At 49.7% G+C, this 16,281-nt stretch overlaps 1 protein-coding gene across 1 annotated transcript in view; it reads left to right on the top strand.

Moving 5' to 3' along the window:
- Positions 1 to 12,518: 12,518 nt before the first annotated feature.
- The window catches only part of RASL12 (RAS like family 12), an 80,884-nt gene continuing 77,121 nt past the window's right edge, over positions 12,519 to 16,281 (top strand). The window contains exon 1 of the mRNA XM_060260095.1: positions 12,519 to 12,636. Within this exon, the coding sequence (XP_060116078.1) occupies positions 12,519 to 12,636 (118 nt within the window). The remainder of the gene's footprint in view (positions 12,637 to 16,281) is intronic.

Raw genomic sequence — 16,281 nt, 5'->3', positions numbered from 1 at the left:
TGCAAGAACCAGTCGTTTCCGACTCTGGGGTGACGTTGCATCACAACATTTTCACGGCAGACTTTTTACGAGGTGGTTTGCCATTGCCTTCCCCAGTCATCTACACTTTCCCCTCAGCTAGCCGGGGACTCATTTTTCTGACCTTGGAAGGATGGAAGGCTGAGTCAACCTGGAGCCAACTCCCTGAACCCAGCTTCTGCCGGGATCGAACTCAGGTTGTGAGCAGAGAGCTCGAACTGCAGTACTGCAGCTATACCACTCTGCGCCTCAGCTTTCAAGAGATCAGGAGCAGAGAATCCTCCTTGGAGGGGTGAGAAGGGGGGGTGCCAATCCAACAACTGTTGCTGTCCTCAGGCAAAAGCCTGGCAGAACATCTCTGCTTTGCAGGCCCTGCGGGAATTGTAGAGGTTCCCGTAGGACCCTGGTATCTTCCGACAGAGCATTTCACTAGGTCGGGCTCGTCGAGAACAATCGGATCTCTTTGCAGCATCCCTTTGACCTGGAAAAACCAGGTGTAGATTCTCACTTTGCTCCTACGCAGGGGTGGAATTCTAGCAGGAGCTCCTTTGCATATTAGGCCACACACCCCTGATGTAGCCAATCCTCCAAGAGCTTACAGGGCTCTTTTTTGTAAGCTCTTGGAGGATTGGCTACATCGGGGGTGTGGTCTAAATATGCAACGGATCTCCTGCTAGAATTCCACCCCTGCTCATGTGAATAACTATGAACATAAAAACATAAGAGATGCCATGTTGGATGGGGCTGACGGCCCATCCAGTCCAACACTCTGTATCACACAGTGTCCAAAAAAAAAGGTGCCACCAAGAGGTCCACCAGTGGGGCCTGGACACTAGAAGCCCTCCTACTATGCCCCCCAGCCACAAAGAATAAAGAGCATCATGTGCCCCAGACAAAGAGTTCCTTCTATACCTTGTGACTAATAGCCACTGATGGACCTCTGCTTCATATTTTTATCCAATCTCCTCCTGAAGTTGTCTGTGCTTGTAGCCGCCACCACCTCCTGCAGCAGTGAATTCCATGCGTTAATCACCCTTGGGGTGAGGAAGGACTTCTTTTTATCCTTTCTGATCCACCAGTCACAATGTCTTAGTTTAACCTACCTCACAGGGTTATTGTGGAGGTGCTGTGGAGGAAGGGATGCTAAGGAAGGAAGGAGGGAGGGAGGAAAATAGATGTGGAGGGGGGAGAGGTGGAAAGAAAGCAACTTTAATTTTGGCATCTCCACGAGAGGGAGAAAAGTGGGATGTAAAGAAAAATAAGCGATAATAATTAGTATTGGGGAGGGAGTTAAAGAAATGCCGGGGCTCTGGGAAAGAGCATCTGTTTGGCATGCCGAAGGCCCCGGGTTCAATCCCAGGCATTTCCAGTTTTAAAGATGTAATTTTTGGTGATGTGAAAAATCTCTGCATTGGGACAGTGGAGGGCCTAAAAGCACAGGAAAAAAATACTGGCCTTGCAGACTAGCCGTCAGATTCAGTATAGGTTCGCTTGGTGTAGCGGTTAAGTGCCCGGACTCTTATCTGGGGGGTATCTGGGGCTCTGGGTTTTGAGGTAGAGGCACCAAATTTTCAGGATTGCATCCAGTGCCTCTCTCCAAAATATCCTCCAAGTTTCAAAAAAAAACATTGGACTGGGGGTCCAATTCTGTGAGCCCCCAAAGAAGTGCCCCTATCTTGCGTTATTTCCAACGGAGGGAAAACATTTAAAAGGTGCGTGGGCCCTTTAAATGTGGCAGCCAGAACTCCCTTTGGAGTTCAGTTATGCTTGTCACACCCTTGCTCCTGGCCCCACCCCCAAAGTCTCCAGGTATTTCTTGAATTGGACTCGGCAACCCTAGCTGAAAATGCCTTTTTCCTTAAGAGGCACTAAACAGTTAAAAACAGCCTCTCTCCCGTTGCATCAAAAAGCAATCTGGCAATTTGCCAGAAGGAAGCAAGGCTGAATATAGGGGTAGAAAAGTGGCCTGTTTAACTACCTTAACGGGAGACCCAGGCTTTCCCACACCCACCAGGCCTCTGGCATGCACATCGGTGTTCTGCCTTTTGAGCCCCTCCTATTTGTCAGGGTTGCCAGCTTCCAGAGGGAGCCTGGAGATCTCCTGAGATTACAGCTGTTCTCCAAACTACCATAGAGAAAACGGTTAGCATTGAAGCACGGACTAAATGGCATTATACCCTGCTGGAATCTCTCCCTTCCCCAAATTCCACCCTCACCCCAAATCTCCAGGAATTTGCCAACCTGGAGTTTGCAACCCGATCCAGCTTCCCCCTGGAGGCTGCAAGCCCCAGCCCTTCACAGGGAGCCAATGTGTGAGCCTACGGCCAATGCTGTTCTCACTAGGGTTGCCAGGTCCGATTCACGAAATATCCAGGGACTTTGGGGGTGGAGCCAGGAGCAAGAGTGTGAGACACATGATTGAACTCCAAAGGGAGTTCTGGCCATCACATTTAAAGGGACCACACTCCTTTTAAACACCAGTTTGGTGTAGTGGTTAAGTGTGCGGACTCTTATCTGGGAGAACCGGGTTTGATTCCCCACTCCTCCACCTGCACCTGCTAGCATGGCCTTGGGTCAGCCATAGCTCTGGTAGGAGTTGTCCTTGAAAGGGCAGCTGCTGTGAGAGCCCTCTCCAGCCCCACCCACCTCACAGGGTGTCTGTTGTGGGGGAGGAAGGCAAAGGAGATTGTGAGCCGCTCTGAGACTCTTCGGAGTGGAGGGCGGGATATAAATCCAATATCTTCTTCTTCTTCTTCTTCCCTCCAGTGGAAATAATGAAGGACGTGAGCACCTTCTTTGGGGGCTTATCAAATTGGATCCCCTGCTCCAAACTTTTTGAAACTTGGAGGATATTTTGAGGAGTGGCATCAGATGCTATGCTACAAATTTGGTGCTCTACCTCAAGAAACAATCCCCCCCCCCGCCCACCAGGGCCCTAGATACCCCCGGATCAATTTATTATACCCTATGGGAATTGGTCTTCATAGGGATCCTGGGACCTTCTGCATGCCAAGCAGAGGCTCTGCCACTGAGCCATGGCCCTTTCTCTTGCAGCTAGAGAATCAACTCCAATTTGAGAAATTCCTGGAGATTATTTTTGGGGGGGAGGGCCAACTTGGAGCATGCATGGTTTGAGGAAGGGAGACCCCTCACCAGGGCTCAGTTCAACAGAGCCCACTCCCCTCCAAAGCAGCCAGGAGGGGAGGACCTCTGTCGTTTGCAGCTCAGTTGTGATTCTGGCAGGTCTCCAGGCCTTGGCGGGAGGTTGGCACCCCTCCCTGCAGCCCTGTGCTTTGAAGCGTGGGGAGGAAGCCCGGGATGAACTGGGCGTGTTTGGCTTTGAGGATGGATCTGGGAAAGACTGTTTTCCCTCTGGGCATTCTTGGGAGGGGCGGGGTGGGTGGCGGGCAGCTTCCCCCCCCAAAAAAGGAAGGCCTCCGCCTCTTTCCCCCTTGCCCTTTGCTGATGGGAAACTGTGTGGTTTTGTGTGTGTGTGAGTGTGTGTCTGTCAGAGGCCAAGAGAGGCAAACTGCTTTCCTTACAAGGAGTTTGGCTGGGACTCAGCTGGCACAAGGCGCGGAGAACCCAGAATTCTCTCCCTCTGCCTCATTCATTCAAGGCAGAGCTCCCTGCCCCACAGCTGGGGAGAAGCAAGCAGCAGCCTGTGCCCTCCCTCCCTTCCCAAAGCTGGGGCTCCCTTTCGCTCACTCCCCCCCAGCCACTGGTGGGTGGGAGTGCTGGGTGGTCTGACAGGAGAAGCCCTGCAGGGGAACAGCTATGGATGTGTGTGGACTTAAGTGGCAACATCTGTCCTGAACTGTCTCCTCCATCCGACGCTCCTGGAACCCCAGCTGTGCCCTGAAGGTGAGCCGATGTGTCCTTTGCAATGTTCCCTCTAAGCTGCAGACTCTTGTAGAACAAAATTGGAGTCAAGGGGGAGGGACGGTGGCTCAGTGGTAGAGCATCTGCTTGGGAAGCAGAAGGTCCCAGGTTCAATCCCTGGCATCTCCAAAAAAGGGTCCAGGCAAATAGGTGTGAAAAACCTCAGCTTGAGACCCTGGAGAGCCGCTGCCAGTCTGAGAAGACAATACTGACTTTGATGGACCGAAGGTCTGATTCAGTATAAGGCAGCTTCAGATGTTCATATGTTCAAGTTCCACCTTTAAGACCAACTTAGCTTTATTTAGAACAAAAGAGGAGTCAAGTGCCACCTTTAAGACCAACTTAGCTTTATTTAGAACGTAAGCTTTCGTGTGCTCTCTAAGCACACTTCATCAGACGAGGAATCCAGATTTTTAATCACGAGATTCTACAGATAGATCCAAGTAGTCAGCCGTGTTGGTCTGAAGTAGTAGAACAAAATAGGAATCCAGATTCCTCGTCTGATGAAGTGTGCTTAGAGAGCACACGAAAGCTTACGTTCTAAATAAAGCTAAATTGGTCTTAAAGGTGGGACTTGACTCCTGTTTTGTTCTAAATAAAGCTAAGTTGGTCTTAAAGGTGGACCTTGACTCCTATTTTGTTCTAAATAAAGCTAAGTTGGTCTTAAAGGTGGGACTTGACTCCTGTTTTGTTCTAAATAAAGCTAAGTTGGTCTTAAAGGTGGACCTTGACTCCTATTTTGTTCTAAATAAAGCTAAGTTGGTCTTAAAGGTGGGACTTGACTCCTATTTTGTTCTAAATAAAGCTAAGTTGGTCTTAAAGGTGGACCTTGACTCCTATTTTGTTCTAAATAAAGCTAAGTTGGTCTTAAAGGTGGGACTTGACTCCTATTTTGTTCTAAATAAAGCTAAGTTGGTCTTAAAGGTGAGACTTGACTCCTATTTTGTTCTAAATAAAGCTAAGTTGGTCTTAAAGGTGGACCTTGACTCCTATTTTGTTCTAAATAAAGCTAAGTTGGTCTTAAAGGTGGGACTTGACTCCTATTTTGTTCTAAATAAAGCTAAGTTGGTCTTAAAGGTGGGACTTGACTCCTATTTTGTTCTAAATAAAGCTAAGTTGGTCTTAAAGGTGGGACTTGACTCCTATTTTGTTCTAAATAAAGCTAAGTTGGTCTTAAAGGTGGGACTTGACTCCTGTTTTGTTCTAAATAAAGCTAAGTTGGTCTTAAAGGTGGACCTTGACTCCTATTTTGTTCTAAATAAAGCTAAGTTGGTCTTAAAGGTGGACCTTGACTCCTATTTTGTTCTAAATAAAGCTAAGTTGGTCTTAAAGGTGGGACTTGACTCCTATTTTGTTCTAAATAAAGCTAAGTTGGTCTTAAAGGTGAGACTTGACTCCTATTTTGTTCTGCTACTTCAGACCAACACGGCTGACGACTTGGATCCATCTGTAGAATCTCGTGAGCAAAAAGTCTCCTTTGTGAGCTCCTGGCATTAAAGTTGTGAGCGGCTGCATCAATTAGTACGCTCTGGGGCCGTTCTTCCTGAGCTGAGACAAAAATGTGTGAGCCGGAGGCTCAAAAGCTGTGAGCTAGCTCTTGGTCTTTGGGGTTATTTCCCGAAGGCAGGCGCTGAACAGAAAGAGAAAATGCAGGGTGTGCCAACGATATGGTTTAAAGGGGCAGTAGAACAAGCTGGCCCGTGAATTTGCTCAGAGACAGGCGACAGTGATTTTAAGAGAGCTGATCTAATGGAAACCAGGTTGCCTTTGGCAGACGTGCGCTTCTTTATCTCGCAAGGCCGGCCTGACCGACAGGAGAAGTGGGCAGTTGCCGAGGGCCCTGTGTTCTCAAGGGCACAGAGGTGAACTTCTGTGTTTATCCTTCCGTTATCTGGTTCCAACGCCAAATAAAGATTCAGGTGGGTGGCCAAGTGGGTCTAAAGCAACAGAGCAAAGTCTGAGACCTTTAAGGCCAATGAAGTTTAATTCTGGGTATCGGCTTTTGTGCGCATGCCCGCTGCGAAGAAGTGTGCATGCACGTGGACGGTTATGCCCAAAATCGAACTTTCTGAAGTGTGCATGCACCCGAAAGCTTGTGCCCAGAATTAAACTTTGTTGGTCTTAAAGATTCTATTGGATTCAAGTAAATAAAGGCAAAAGATTATTCTCTTTTTCCTCTAGGGGTGGCCAAACTTGCTTAACACAAGAGCCACATCAGAGCTTTGAGAGCCGCAAGGCGTGAACATCAGCCATTTGAGAGCAAGCAGGCAGGCAGGCAGAAAAGATTGGGGGGAGGGAGAGGTGGAAAGAAAGCAACTTTAAATGTATTATTAGGGTTTGTAGAATCTTTTGGGCTCAAGTGCCGTGTTCTACTGGAGAAAGTTTTTAGAACTTTCTAAAAAGTAGACATTGGCACTTGAGCCCGAAAGATTCTACAAACCCTAATGATGATGCCAGCCGTGAAAACCTGAAATCTTTAAATGTATTCTCCAAGCTGCTGGTTGGCTTGGCTTGGAGAAGTGCTTTAAAGAGAGAAACGCCTTTCTCCAATCTAGCCAACAGGGCGGTGGGGGCTTTAAGAGGCACACAATATGTGTGAAAGAGCCACATGTGGCTCCCGAGCCACAGTTTGGCCACTCCTGCTCTGTATTGAATGGGGGGGCTGGGACGGGGACAAAAATCCTCCCCTACAGCCATGTTGTCCCAGTTTTGTTTTTTTCTATCTCTGCTTCAAATAAGGTTTGCAAGTACAGTTTCCAGATGCCTCCTGGACACTGCTGGGTTGCCAGATCCAGGTTTCAAAACTCCTGGATATTTGGGGGTGGAGCCTGGGGAGGTCAGAAACCTTAGAAAGGCAAAGGTCATAGACTCAACCCTCCAAAGCAGCGGTGGTCAAGCTTGCTTAATGTAAGAGCCGCAGAGAATAAATGTCAGATGTTTGAGAGTCACAAAACATTAACGCCAGATGTTTGAGAGAGGGAGGAAGGAAGGAAGGAAGGAAGGAAGGAAGGAAGGAAGGAAGGAAGGAAGGAAGGAAGGAAGGAAGGAAGGAAGGAAGGAAGGAAGGAAGGAAGATAAATGGGGGAGGGAGAGGTGGAAAGAAAGCAACTTGAACCTTAAATACATTCTCCAAGCCCACCAGCAGGTTTGGCTTGGCAGAGGGATTTAAAGAGACAGATGCCTTCGCCAAGCCAGACAGCAGGGCGGCGGGGGCTCCAAGAGCCACCCCATATGTGTGAAAGAGCCACATGTGGCTCCTGAGCCACAGTTTGGCCACCCCTGCTCCAAAGCATTCATTTTCTCCAGGGGAATTGGTGTCTGTAGTTTGGAGATTAGCTGGGGATCCCTAGGTCCCAACTGGAGGCTGGCATCCCTATTTGCAGGTTTCGGAAATGCTGCAAACACCTGCTGCTTCTGTGCACAGGCTGACGCCCCCCAGGTGACCCTGCTTCTCCCATTCCTCACTCAAGCCAGTTTGGTGTAGCGGTTAAGTGTGCGGACTCTTATCTGGGAGAACCGGGTTTGATTCCCCACTCCTCCACTTGCAGCTGCTGGAATGGCCTTGGGTCAGCCAGAGCTCTCTTATCTGGGAGAACCGGGTTTGATTCCCCACTCCTCCACTTGCAGCTGCTGGAATGGCCTTAGGTCAGCCAGAGTTCTCTTATCTGGGAGAACCGGGTTTGATTCCCCACTCCTCCACTTGCAGCTGCTGGAATGGCCTTGGGTCAGCCAGAGCTCTCTTATCTGGGAGAACCGGGTTTGATTCCCCACTCCTCCACTTGCACCTGCTGGAATGGCCTTGGGTCAGCCATAGCTCTGGCAGAAGTTGTCCTTGAAAGGGCAGCTTCTGGGAGAGCTCTCTCAGCTCCACCCACCTCACAAGGTGTCTGTTGTGGGGGAGGAAGGTAAAGGAGATTGTGATCCTCTCTGAGACTGAGATTCAGAGTGGAGGGTGAGGTATAAATCCAATATCATCATCTTCTCCTTCTCCTCCTCCTCCTCTTATTTGGGAGAACTGGGTTTGATTCCGCACTCCTCGACTTGCAGCTGCTGGAATGGCCTTCGGTCAGCCAGAGCTCTCGTAGGAGTTGTCCTTGAAAGGGGGTGGGGCCCTGGGGAGGGTGAGGTTTGGAGGAGGAGGGAAGAATCTTGTAGAGTCTGCCCTCCAAAGCAGCCATTGTCTCTGAGGGAGGTGATCTCTATAGACTGGAGATCATCAGTAAATTCTGGGAAGTCTTCAGCCTCCACCTGGAGATTGGCAACCCTGCCTCAAAGCAGGGCTGCCCCTAGACTGTGTGGCACCCTAGGCAAGGATAACTTCCGGTACCCCCCCCCTCACCCTGGACCGATAATGTCACCAAGTCACATAGGGATGCCCAATTTGGTGCCCCCAGAAGGCTAGCACCCTAGGCAATCACCTGTGCCCTAAGGGCTTAGTTTGTTGCAAGCAGGGGTGGAATTCTAGCAGGAGCTCCTTTGCCTATTAGGCCACACACACCTGAAATAGCCAATCCTCTTCATTGAATGTCCATTGGATTGGCTACATCAGGTGGGTGTGGCCTAATAGGCAAAGGAGCTCCTGCTAGAATTCCACCCCTGGCTGCAAGCATCCAAGGTGTAAAAGGCACCTGCCATTCTGCATTTGGGGTAACAAACGCTGAGAGCTGGCCCATTGGTGGTAGGAAAGAGCCTGCAGTCTCTGTGTTCCCAAGCCCCTGCTTCCATGTCCATGATTCATGAATATTAAATACTGGGGATTTTTATGCCCTCGTTTCAAACTTCCCATTGGCATGGCGCTGTCCTCTGTTGGCAATAGAGAGCAGAACGCGAGGGACCTCCCTGGGCCCAGTCCAGCAGCCATCTGATTCTAATGACTGCTAGATCCGCCTTCCTGTGAAACCCGTCCACAGGTTCCCAATTGCCCGTTGCTATCTTATCTCCTAGCAGCCCCGTGGCGCAGAGTGGTAAAGCTGCAGTACTGCAGTCCGAGCTCTCTGCTCACAACCTGAGTTCGATCCCGGTGGAAGCTGGGTTCAGGTAGCTGGCTGAAGGTTGACTCAGCCTTCCATCCTTCCGAGGTCGGTCAAAGGAGTCCCCAGCTTGCTGGGGGTAACGTGGAGATGGAAGGCAATGGCAAACCACCCCGTAAAAAGTCTGTCATGAAAATGTCAGGAAAACGTCTTTCACACGTATCGTGTGTCTCTTGAAGCCCCCACCACCCTGTCAGCTGCCTTGGAGGAAGCATTCTCGCAATCACTTGCTCTCTTGCAATCACTTCTCCAAAGTCAAGCCAGGTGGTGGCTCGGAGAATACATTTAAAGTTAAAGTTGCTTTCTTTCTACCTCCCTCCCTCCTTCCCTTCCCTCCTTCCTTCCTGATCCTTTCTTCCTTCTCTCAAACACCTGACGTGCGTATCTTGCGGCTCTCAAACATCTGACGTTTCTTCTGTGTGCCTCTCACATTAAGCGAGTTTGGCCACACCTGCTGAATTTGATCCTCAGATTAATCGTGGAAAACATCTGGAATTCACAGGCACAGCATTCCAGTTGTCAGGCCACCCATCTGCAGCTAAGCAGGGCTTTATTGCATCAGGAGTCATTTAGAACCCTTCCCCCCCCCCCCCCCGTTTCTGGGCTTAGCATCAGTGTACGGAAAGTGGTGATGCAGTAGAGAGTTCCTCTGAGCATGTGCAGAGTCTTGTGCTAAATAACCACAAATCAACCCCCTTCTCCTTACTGGAGGTACATGTAGGGTGGCCAGTTCTGGGTTGGGAAATTCCTGGAGATTTCAGGGTGTACTCTGGAGAAGGTAGGGTTTGTTGTTTTGGGGGTGGGGGAGGTTTCCTCAGTAGGGAATAATGCCATAGAATCCACACTCCAGAGCAGCTGTTTTCTCTGAGGAACTGATCTCCAGAGATCAGGTAAAATTCCATCTGCTCTCCAGGCCCCACCTGAGGGTTGGCAACCCTGAATGGCTTCCTGAACGAATTGAGTCTGTTTTCAACCTCAAATTGTCATTTCTTGTCAATATTTGAAACCCGAGTCAAGCTTTGCTTACTGACCCACTTAGTAAAGAAAGGTTTAATTTGTTTCAAGGATGGAAAATAAATTCTTCTCAAGGTCTGGGAGAATCCTTAGATAAGTCATGGCTTTGGGCCTTTTTTTAATAACTTAGTTTTCTAAAGATTTCCCCCTTATTTTTAACACAACAACCAAAATACAATTTAAAAAAATACATTCCACCATAATTCAAGTATTTGTATGAACAAACATATGAAGCTGCCTTCTACTGAATCAGACCCTTGGTCCATCAAAGTCAGTATTGTCTTCTCAGACTGGCAGTGGCTCTCCAGGGTCCCAATCTGAGGTTTTCACACCTATTTGCCTGGACCCTTTTTTGGAGATGCCGGGGATTGAACCTGGGACCTTCTGCTTCCCAAGCAGATGCTCTACCACTGAGCCACTGTCCCTCTCCCTAATTCCTAGTTGTCGAAAGGACAATATCAGTACAAAATGAAATTGAAATATTTAGCAGGCATGACACAGTCCCTAGAAGTGTGTTCATGAACATATTCAAAAAAACCCAAACCATTCTCCAACAAACATACTCGCTATTTTAGGATTGTCTTGTACTATTTGAGCTGCTAATTTATCCTGATGATGGAGTTTTTGTTTTGGGGGGCTTTTTGTTTGGAGAGCCAGTTTTGTGTAGCAGTTAAGTGTGTAGACTCTTATCTGGGAGAACCGGGTTTGATTCTCCACTCCTCCACTTGCAGCTGCTGGAATGGCCTTGGGTCAGCCATAGCTCTCTTATCTGGGAGAACCGGGTTTGATTCCCCACTCCTCCACTTGCAGCTGCTGGAATGGCCTTGGGTCAGCCAGAGCTCTCTTATCTCGGAGAACCGGGTTTGATTCCCCACTCCTCCACTTGCAGCTGCTGGAATGGCCTTGGGTCAGCCAGAGCTCTCTTATCTGGGAGAACCGGGTTTGATTCCCCACTCCTCTACTTGCAGCTGCTGGAATGGCCTTGGGTCAGCCAGAGCTCTCTTATCTGGGAGAACCGGGTTTGATTCCCCACTCCTCCACTTGCAGCTGCTGGAATGGCCTTGGGTCAGCCATAGCTCTCTTATCTGGGAGAACCGGGTTTGATTCCCCACTCCTCCACTTGCAGCTGCTAGAATGGCCTTGGGTCAGCCAGAGCTCTCTTATCTGGGAGAACCGGGTTTGATTCCCCACTCCTCCACTTGCAGCTGCTGGAATGGCCTTGGGTCAGCCATAGCTCTCTTATCTGGGAGAACCGGGTTTGATTCCCCACTCCTCCACTTGCAGCTGCTAGAATGGCCTTGGGTCAGCCAGAGCTCTCTTATCTGGGAGAACCGGCTTTGATTCCCCACTCCTCCACTTACAGCTGCTGGAATGGCCTTGGGTCAGCCAGAGCTCTCTTATCTCGGAGAACCGGGTTTGATTCCCCACTCCTCTACTTGCAGCTGCTGGAATGGCCTTGGGTTAGCCATAGCTCTCGCAGGAGTTATCCTTGAAAGGACAGCTGCTGTGAGAGCCCTCTCCAGCCCCACCCACCTCACAGGGTGTCTGTTGTGGGGGAGGAAGGGAAAGGAGATTCTGAGCCGCTCTGAGACCATTTTGGAAGTTGGACTCTATGGCAGGGGTGTCAAACATGCGGCCTGGGGACCAATCAGGCCCCCAGAGGGCTCCTATCAGGCCCCCAAGCGACTGGCTCCTGTTTGCTTCCTTCTCCCTCTCTCTTGCTTCCTTCTGCATCACAGCTTGCTTTGCCAGGCTTACTCAATCGCACAGGAGCTACAGAGCAAAGACTCTATTTTCTCCATTGGCTGAGGCTCCTCTCTTGGGAAGGAAGGGTGGTAAGCAGAGCTTGCTTTGTCAGGCTCTCTCAACTGCACAGCAGAGCTACTGAGCCAAGCCTCTCTTCCTTCTATTGGCTGAGGCTCCTCCCCCTCCTGGCCCCCTGGGGAAGGAAGGAAAGAGCCAGCGCTTCCTTTGCCCAGTTCCCTGGATCCCATAGGAGAAATACAAAGAAAGCACCTTTGAGACCAATGCGTGCTAATGTTTTAAGCATGTTATTTTAAGTTTTTTAAATTAAAAAAAAAAACTTTAGTCACGTTTGTGTCCTTTAAAAAGTTTATATCTCTGCTATCTAATGAGATGGGGGGGAAAAGAGAGAAATGTTATTTGGGCAATCTTATTTATGATTATTTGTCTGCTGCATTGTCGAGAAATTCAACTGGAGGCAGCTCACAAACGGAACAATACTGCAGTATGAACAAGTAAATCAAAACAAGTCAAGCCTATGAAAGCAAGTCTTTTTAAAAAAAAAATGCATGTATTTACTTAGGAATCAATATTCATCAAAGGTCGTGAAAACTATTGGCACTTAGGACACCGTGAATGCTTATCCTGCAGCATAAATGCTAATGGTGTTTTTTGTTTTCATTCCGATCTTTTTAGTGTCTTAATCCGTGTTTCATGGAATCCGAAGGCTGATATTCGCCCACGAATAGATGCCATTAATTAATCACAATTCTTTAACTTAACTCAACTTAAACTTAACATCCCCTCTGATTCCATTTGCATCCACATAGGATGTCTTCCATGTTCGGCAAGCCGCGGACCACCTCCTCTGCTTCTGAGCGCCACCCCCACAGCCTCCTCCCAGAATGCAACCTGGCCATTTTAGGATCCCGAGGGTCCGGAAAATCAGGTGAGAGGAAGGGGGAAGAGATGGTGGGCCCAACTCTTCTCTTGCTGTTCTGAAGATCGTCGCTTAGGGTTCCCCGTTCCCTCCATTCCTGTTCTGAGTGGCAGCAAAGCGAACGATTAGAACGATTAAAATAAAATCCTGCAGCACTGCATACACTTCCACATCACCTTCGGAAGTGACGTAGGTTGCCCTAAGCACCGCTGGAATCTCTGTGGCTTTACCATGAAGTTTCTGGTCATTCCTAGAGCTACCTATGTCAGTTCCTTTTTTCTTCTTTTTACTGGAACTGACAGAGAACTGCAGCTGTCTTCGCATCCCCCGCCAATATCTCCACCTAGAACCCTCCCATCAGTTGCCCAAACCCTGGTTTAATGTGGGGTTGAATAGTGGGTTCAATGCATCAGGAGAGTTGGTTGCGTTTGATCAAAATTCTTTCTTGTGATTACAGCAAGGTAATGGTCAGACTCAGCAGGAGCTCACAGGAGCGCAGCTCCTGAACCTTTCTGAGGGTTCCCCCTCCTCCTCCCCACCTACCTGGTCCACTGAATAGGAGGTGCAGCTGCATAACAATCCCTGGATTAGGAGAGCGGGCAGCCAGCCAGCCACCAGGGGCTTTGCCGCACCCCCAGCAGCCCTCATTAACCCCTGGAGAAGCCCATGCCGCCCTTTCTCTACTTCTGATGTGATTTTGGGTGGTGGGTAGCTTGCTGGACTTTTAAGTGGGGGGGGGGGGCGGCCCAGGAGAGCCCCAGGTAAGCAAGGCCTGCTTGGGCTGGCTGGATCTCTAGCCAGCCCAAGCAGAACTTGCTCGCCCGGGACTCTCCTTTCTTGCATTGGGTTGCTTTTAGATGCCGGAGTGGGGGGGGGGGGCAAGGCAGCATATGCTAATGAGCTCAGCCACTTATTTTTCTACAAAATGACTCCTGGCAACGGTTAAACTAAGGCTATTGAACTGGGCCAACGGGGCCAAAGATATACACACAAAAGTTCCCGCACTTGCACATCATTGGATAGGCTTGCCAATCCCCAGGTTTAGGGTTGCCAAGTCCAATTCAAGAAATATCTGGGAACTTTGGGGGTGGAGCCAGGAGATTTTGGGGGTGGAGCCAAGATCAAGGCTGTGAGAAGCATAATTGAACTCCAAAGGGAGTTCTGGCCATCACATTGAAAGGGACGGCACACCTTTTCAATGCCTTCCTTCCATAGGAAATAATGAAGGATAGGGGCACCTTCTTTTGCGGCTCATAGAATTGGAAACTTGGGGGGTATTTTGGGGAGAGGCACTAGATGCTGTACTGAAAATTTGGTGCCTCTACCCCAACAAACAGTCCCCCTAGAGCTCCAGATACCCGCGGATCAATTCTCCATGATTTTCTATGGGGATGCTGACCCTGAAGAACCCCAGGATCTGATTCAGAAGTAGGGCTGCCAAGTCCAATTCAAGAAATATCTGGGTACTTTGGGGGTGGAGCCAGGAGACTTTGGGGTGGAGCCAAGATCAAGGTTGTGACAAGCATGATTGAACCCCAAAGGGAGTTCTGGCCATCACATTGAAAGAGACCACACACCTTTTAAGAGCCAGTTTGGTGTAGTGGTTAAGTGTGCGGACTCTTATCTGGGAGAACCGGGTTTGATTCCCCACTCCTCCACTTGCACCTGCTGGCATGGCCTTGGGTCAGCCAGAGCTCTCTTATCTGGGAGAACCGGGCTTGATTCCCCACTCCTCCACTTGCAGCTGCTGGCATGGCCTTGGGTCAGCCAGAGCTCTCTTATCTGGGAGAACCAGGTTTGATTCCCCACTCCTCTACTTGCACCTGCTGGCATGGCCTTGGGTCAGCCAGAGCTCTGGCAGAGCTTGTCCTTGAAAGGGCAGCTGCTGTGAGCGCCCTCTCAGCCCCACTCACCTCACAGGGTGTCTGTTGTGGGGGAGGAAGGTAAAGGAGATTGTGAGCCACTCTGAGACTCTTCAGAGTGGAGGGCAGGATATAAATCCAATATCTTCATCTACCTCACAGGGTGTCTGTTGTGGGGGAGGAAGGTAAAGGAGATTGTGAGCCGCTCTGAGACTCTTCGGAGTGGAGGGCAGGATATAAATCCAACATCTTAATCTACCTCACAGGGTGTTTGTTGTGGGGGAGGAAGGGAAAGGAGATTGTGAGCCGCTCTGAGACTCTTCGGAGTGGAGGGCGGGATATAAATCCAATATCTTCATCTACCTCACAGGGTGTCTGTTGTGGGGGAGGAAGGGAAAGAAGATTGTGAGCCGCTCTGAGACTCTTCGGAGTGGAGGGCGGGATATAAATCCAATATCTTCATGTACCTCACAGGGTGTCTGTTGTGGGGGAGGAAGGGAAAGGAGATTGTGAGCCGCTCTGAGACTCTTCGGAGTGGAGGGCGGGATATAAATCCAATATCTTCATCTACCTCACAGGGTGTCTGTTGTGGGGGAGGAAGGGAAAGGAGATTGTGAGCCGCTCTGAGACTCTTCGGAGTGGAGGGCGGGATATAAATCCAATATCTTCATCTACCTCACAGGGTGTCTGTTGTGGGGGAGGAAGGGAAAGGAGATTGTGAGCCGCTCTGAGACTCTTCGGAGTGGAGGGCGGGATATAAATCCAATAACTTCTTCTTCTTCTTCTTCTTCTTCTTCCCTCCATTTGGCAATAATCAAGGCTAGGGCACCTTCTTTTGGAGCTCATAGAATTGGACCCCCTGGTCCAGTCTTTTGGGGAAACTTGGAGGGTGTTTTGAGAAGAAGCACCAGATGCTATGCTGAAAATTTGGTGCCTCTACCTCAAAAAACCATTTCCCCCAGGGTCATCGGAAAGCCCGGGGGGTGGGGGAATGTCTGCTGGGCACTCCATTATTCCCTATGGGGACCAATTCCCATAGGGCAGGGGTGGCCAACGGTAGCTCTCCAGATGTTTTTTGCCTGCAACTCCCATCAGCCCCAGCCATTGGCCATGCTGGCTGGGGCTGATGGAAGTTGTAGGCAAAAAACATCTGGAGAGCTACCGTTGGTCACTGCTGCCATAGGGTATGATGGAGAATTGATCTGTGGGTCTCTAAGTCTCTGGCAGGGCTGTTATTTGAGGTAGAGGCACCAAATTTTCAGCATCTTCTCAAAACACTCCCCAAGTTTCAAAAGTTTGACCGAGGGGTCCGATTCTATGAGCCCCCAAAGAAGGTGCCCCTCTCCTTCATTATGCAGCGTCCAATCATGCTTCTCACACCCTTGCTTCTGGCTCCACCCCCAAAGTCTCCTGGCTCCATCCCCAGAGTCCCCGGTTCTTTCTTGACCCGGCAGCCCTAGTAGTTACCCAATTCATCCTTCCAGTTGGTAGGAAGGGATTTGCCACTCGTTTCAGGTTGACGTGGTGGAATGCTCGGTCACACGTGCGGGACCTTGTGTGAGATAAACCGCTTGCCCAAGGTCCGCTGGAACCTTTTCCTGATTGGAGAATCTTTTCCGTGCATGCAAATCCAAAAGTGGTGGGTTGGAGACAGACAAAACGTTGGGCTGGAGCAAGGGGAGGTGGAATTCTGCCAGTTCCCTGTTCCAGCTGCTGTCAAGCTGAGGTGTTTTCGAGGCAAGAGACATTAAAAGGCGGCTTGCCTGTCTCTGTGTAGCAGCTCTGGACTTTC

This window comes from Heteronotia binoei, chromosome 19 (genome assembly GCF_032191835.1).
Source record: "Heteronotia binoei isolate CCM8104 ecotype False Entrance Well chromosome 19, APGP_CSIRO_Hbin_v1, whole genome shotgun sequence".
In the NCBI taxonomy this organism is placed as follows: Eukaryota; Metazoa; Chordata; class Lepidosauria; order Squamata; family Gekkonidae; genus Heteronotia; species Heteronotia binoei.
The sequence above is the reverse complement of the archived record's forward strand: the minus strand, read 5'-3'. Positions and strand labels throughout refer to the sequence as shown.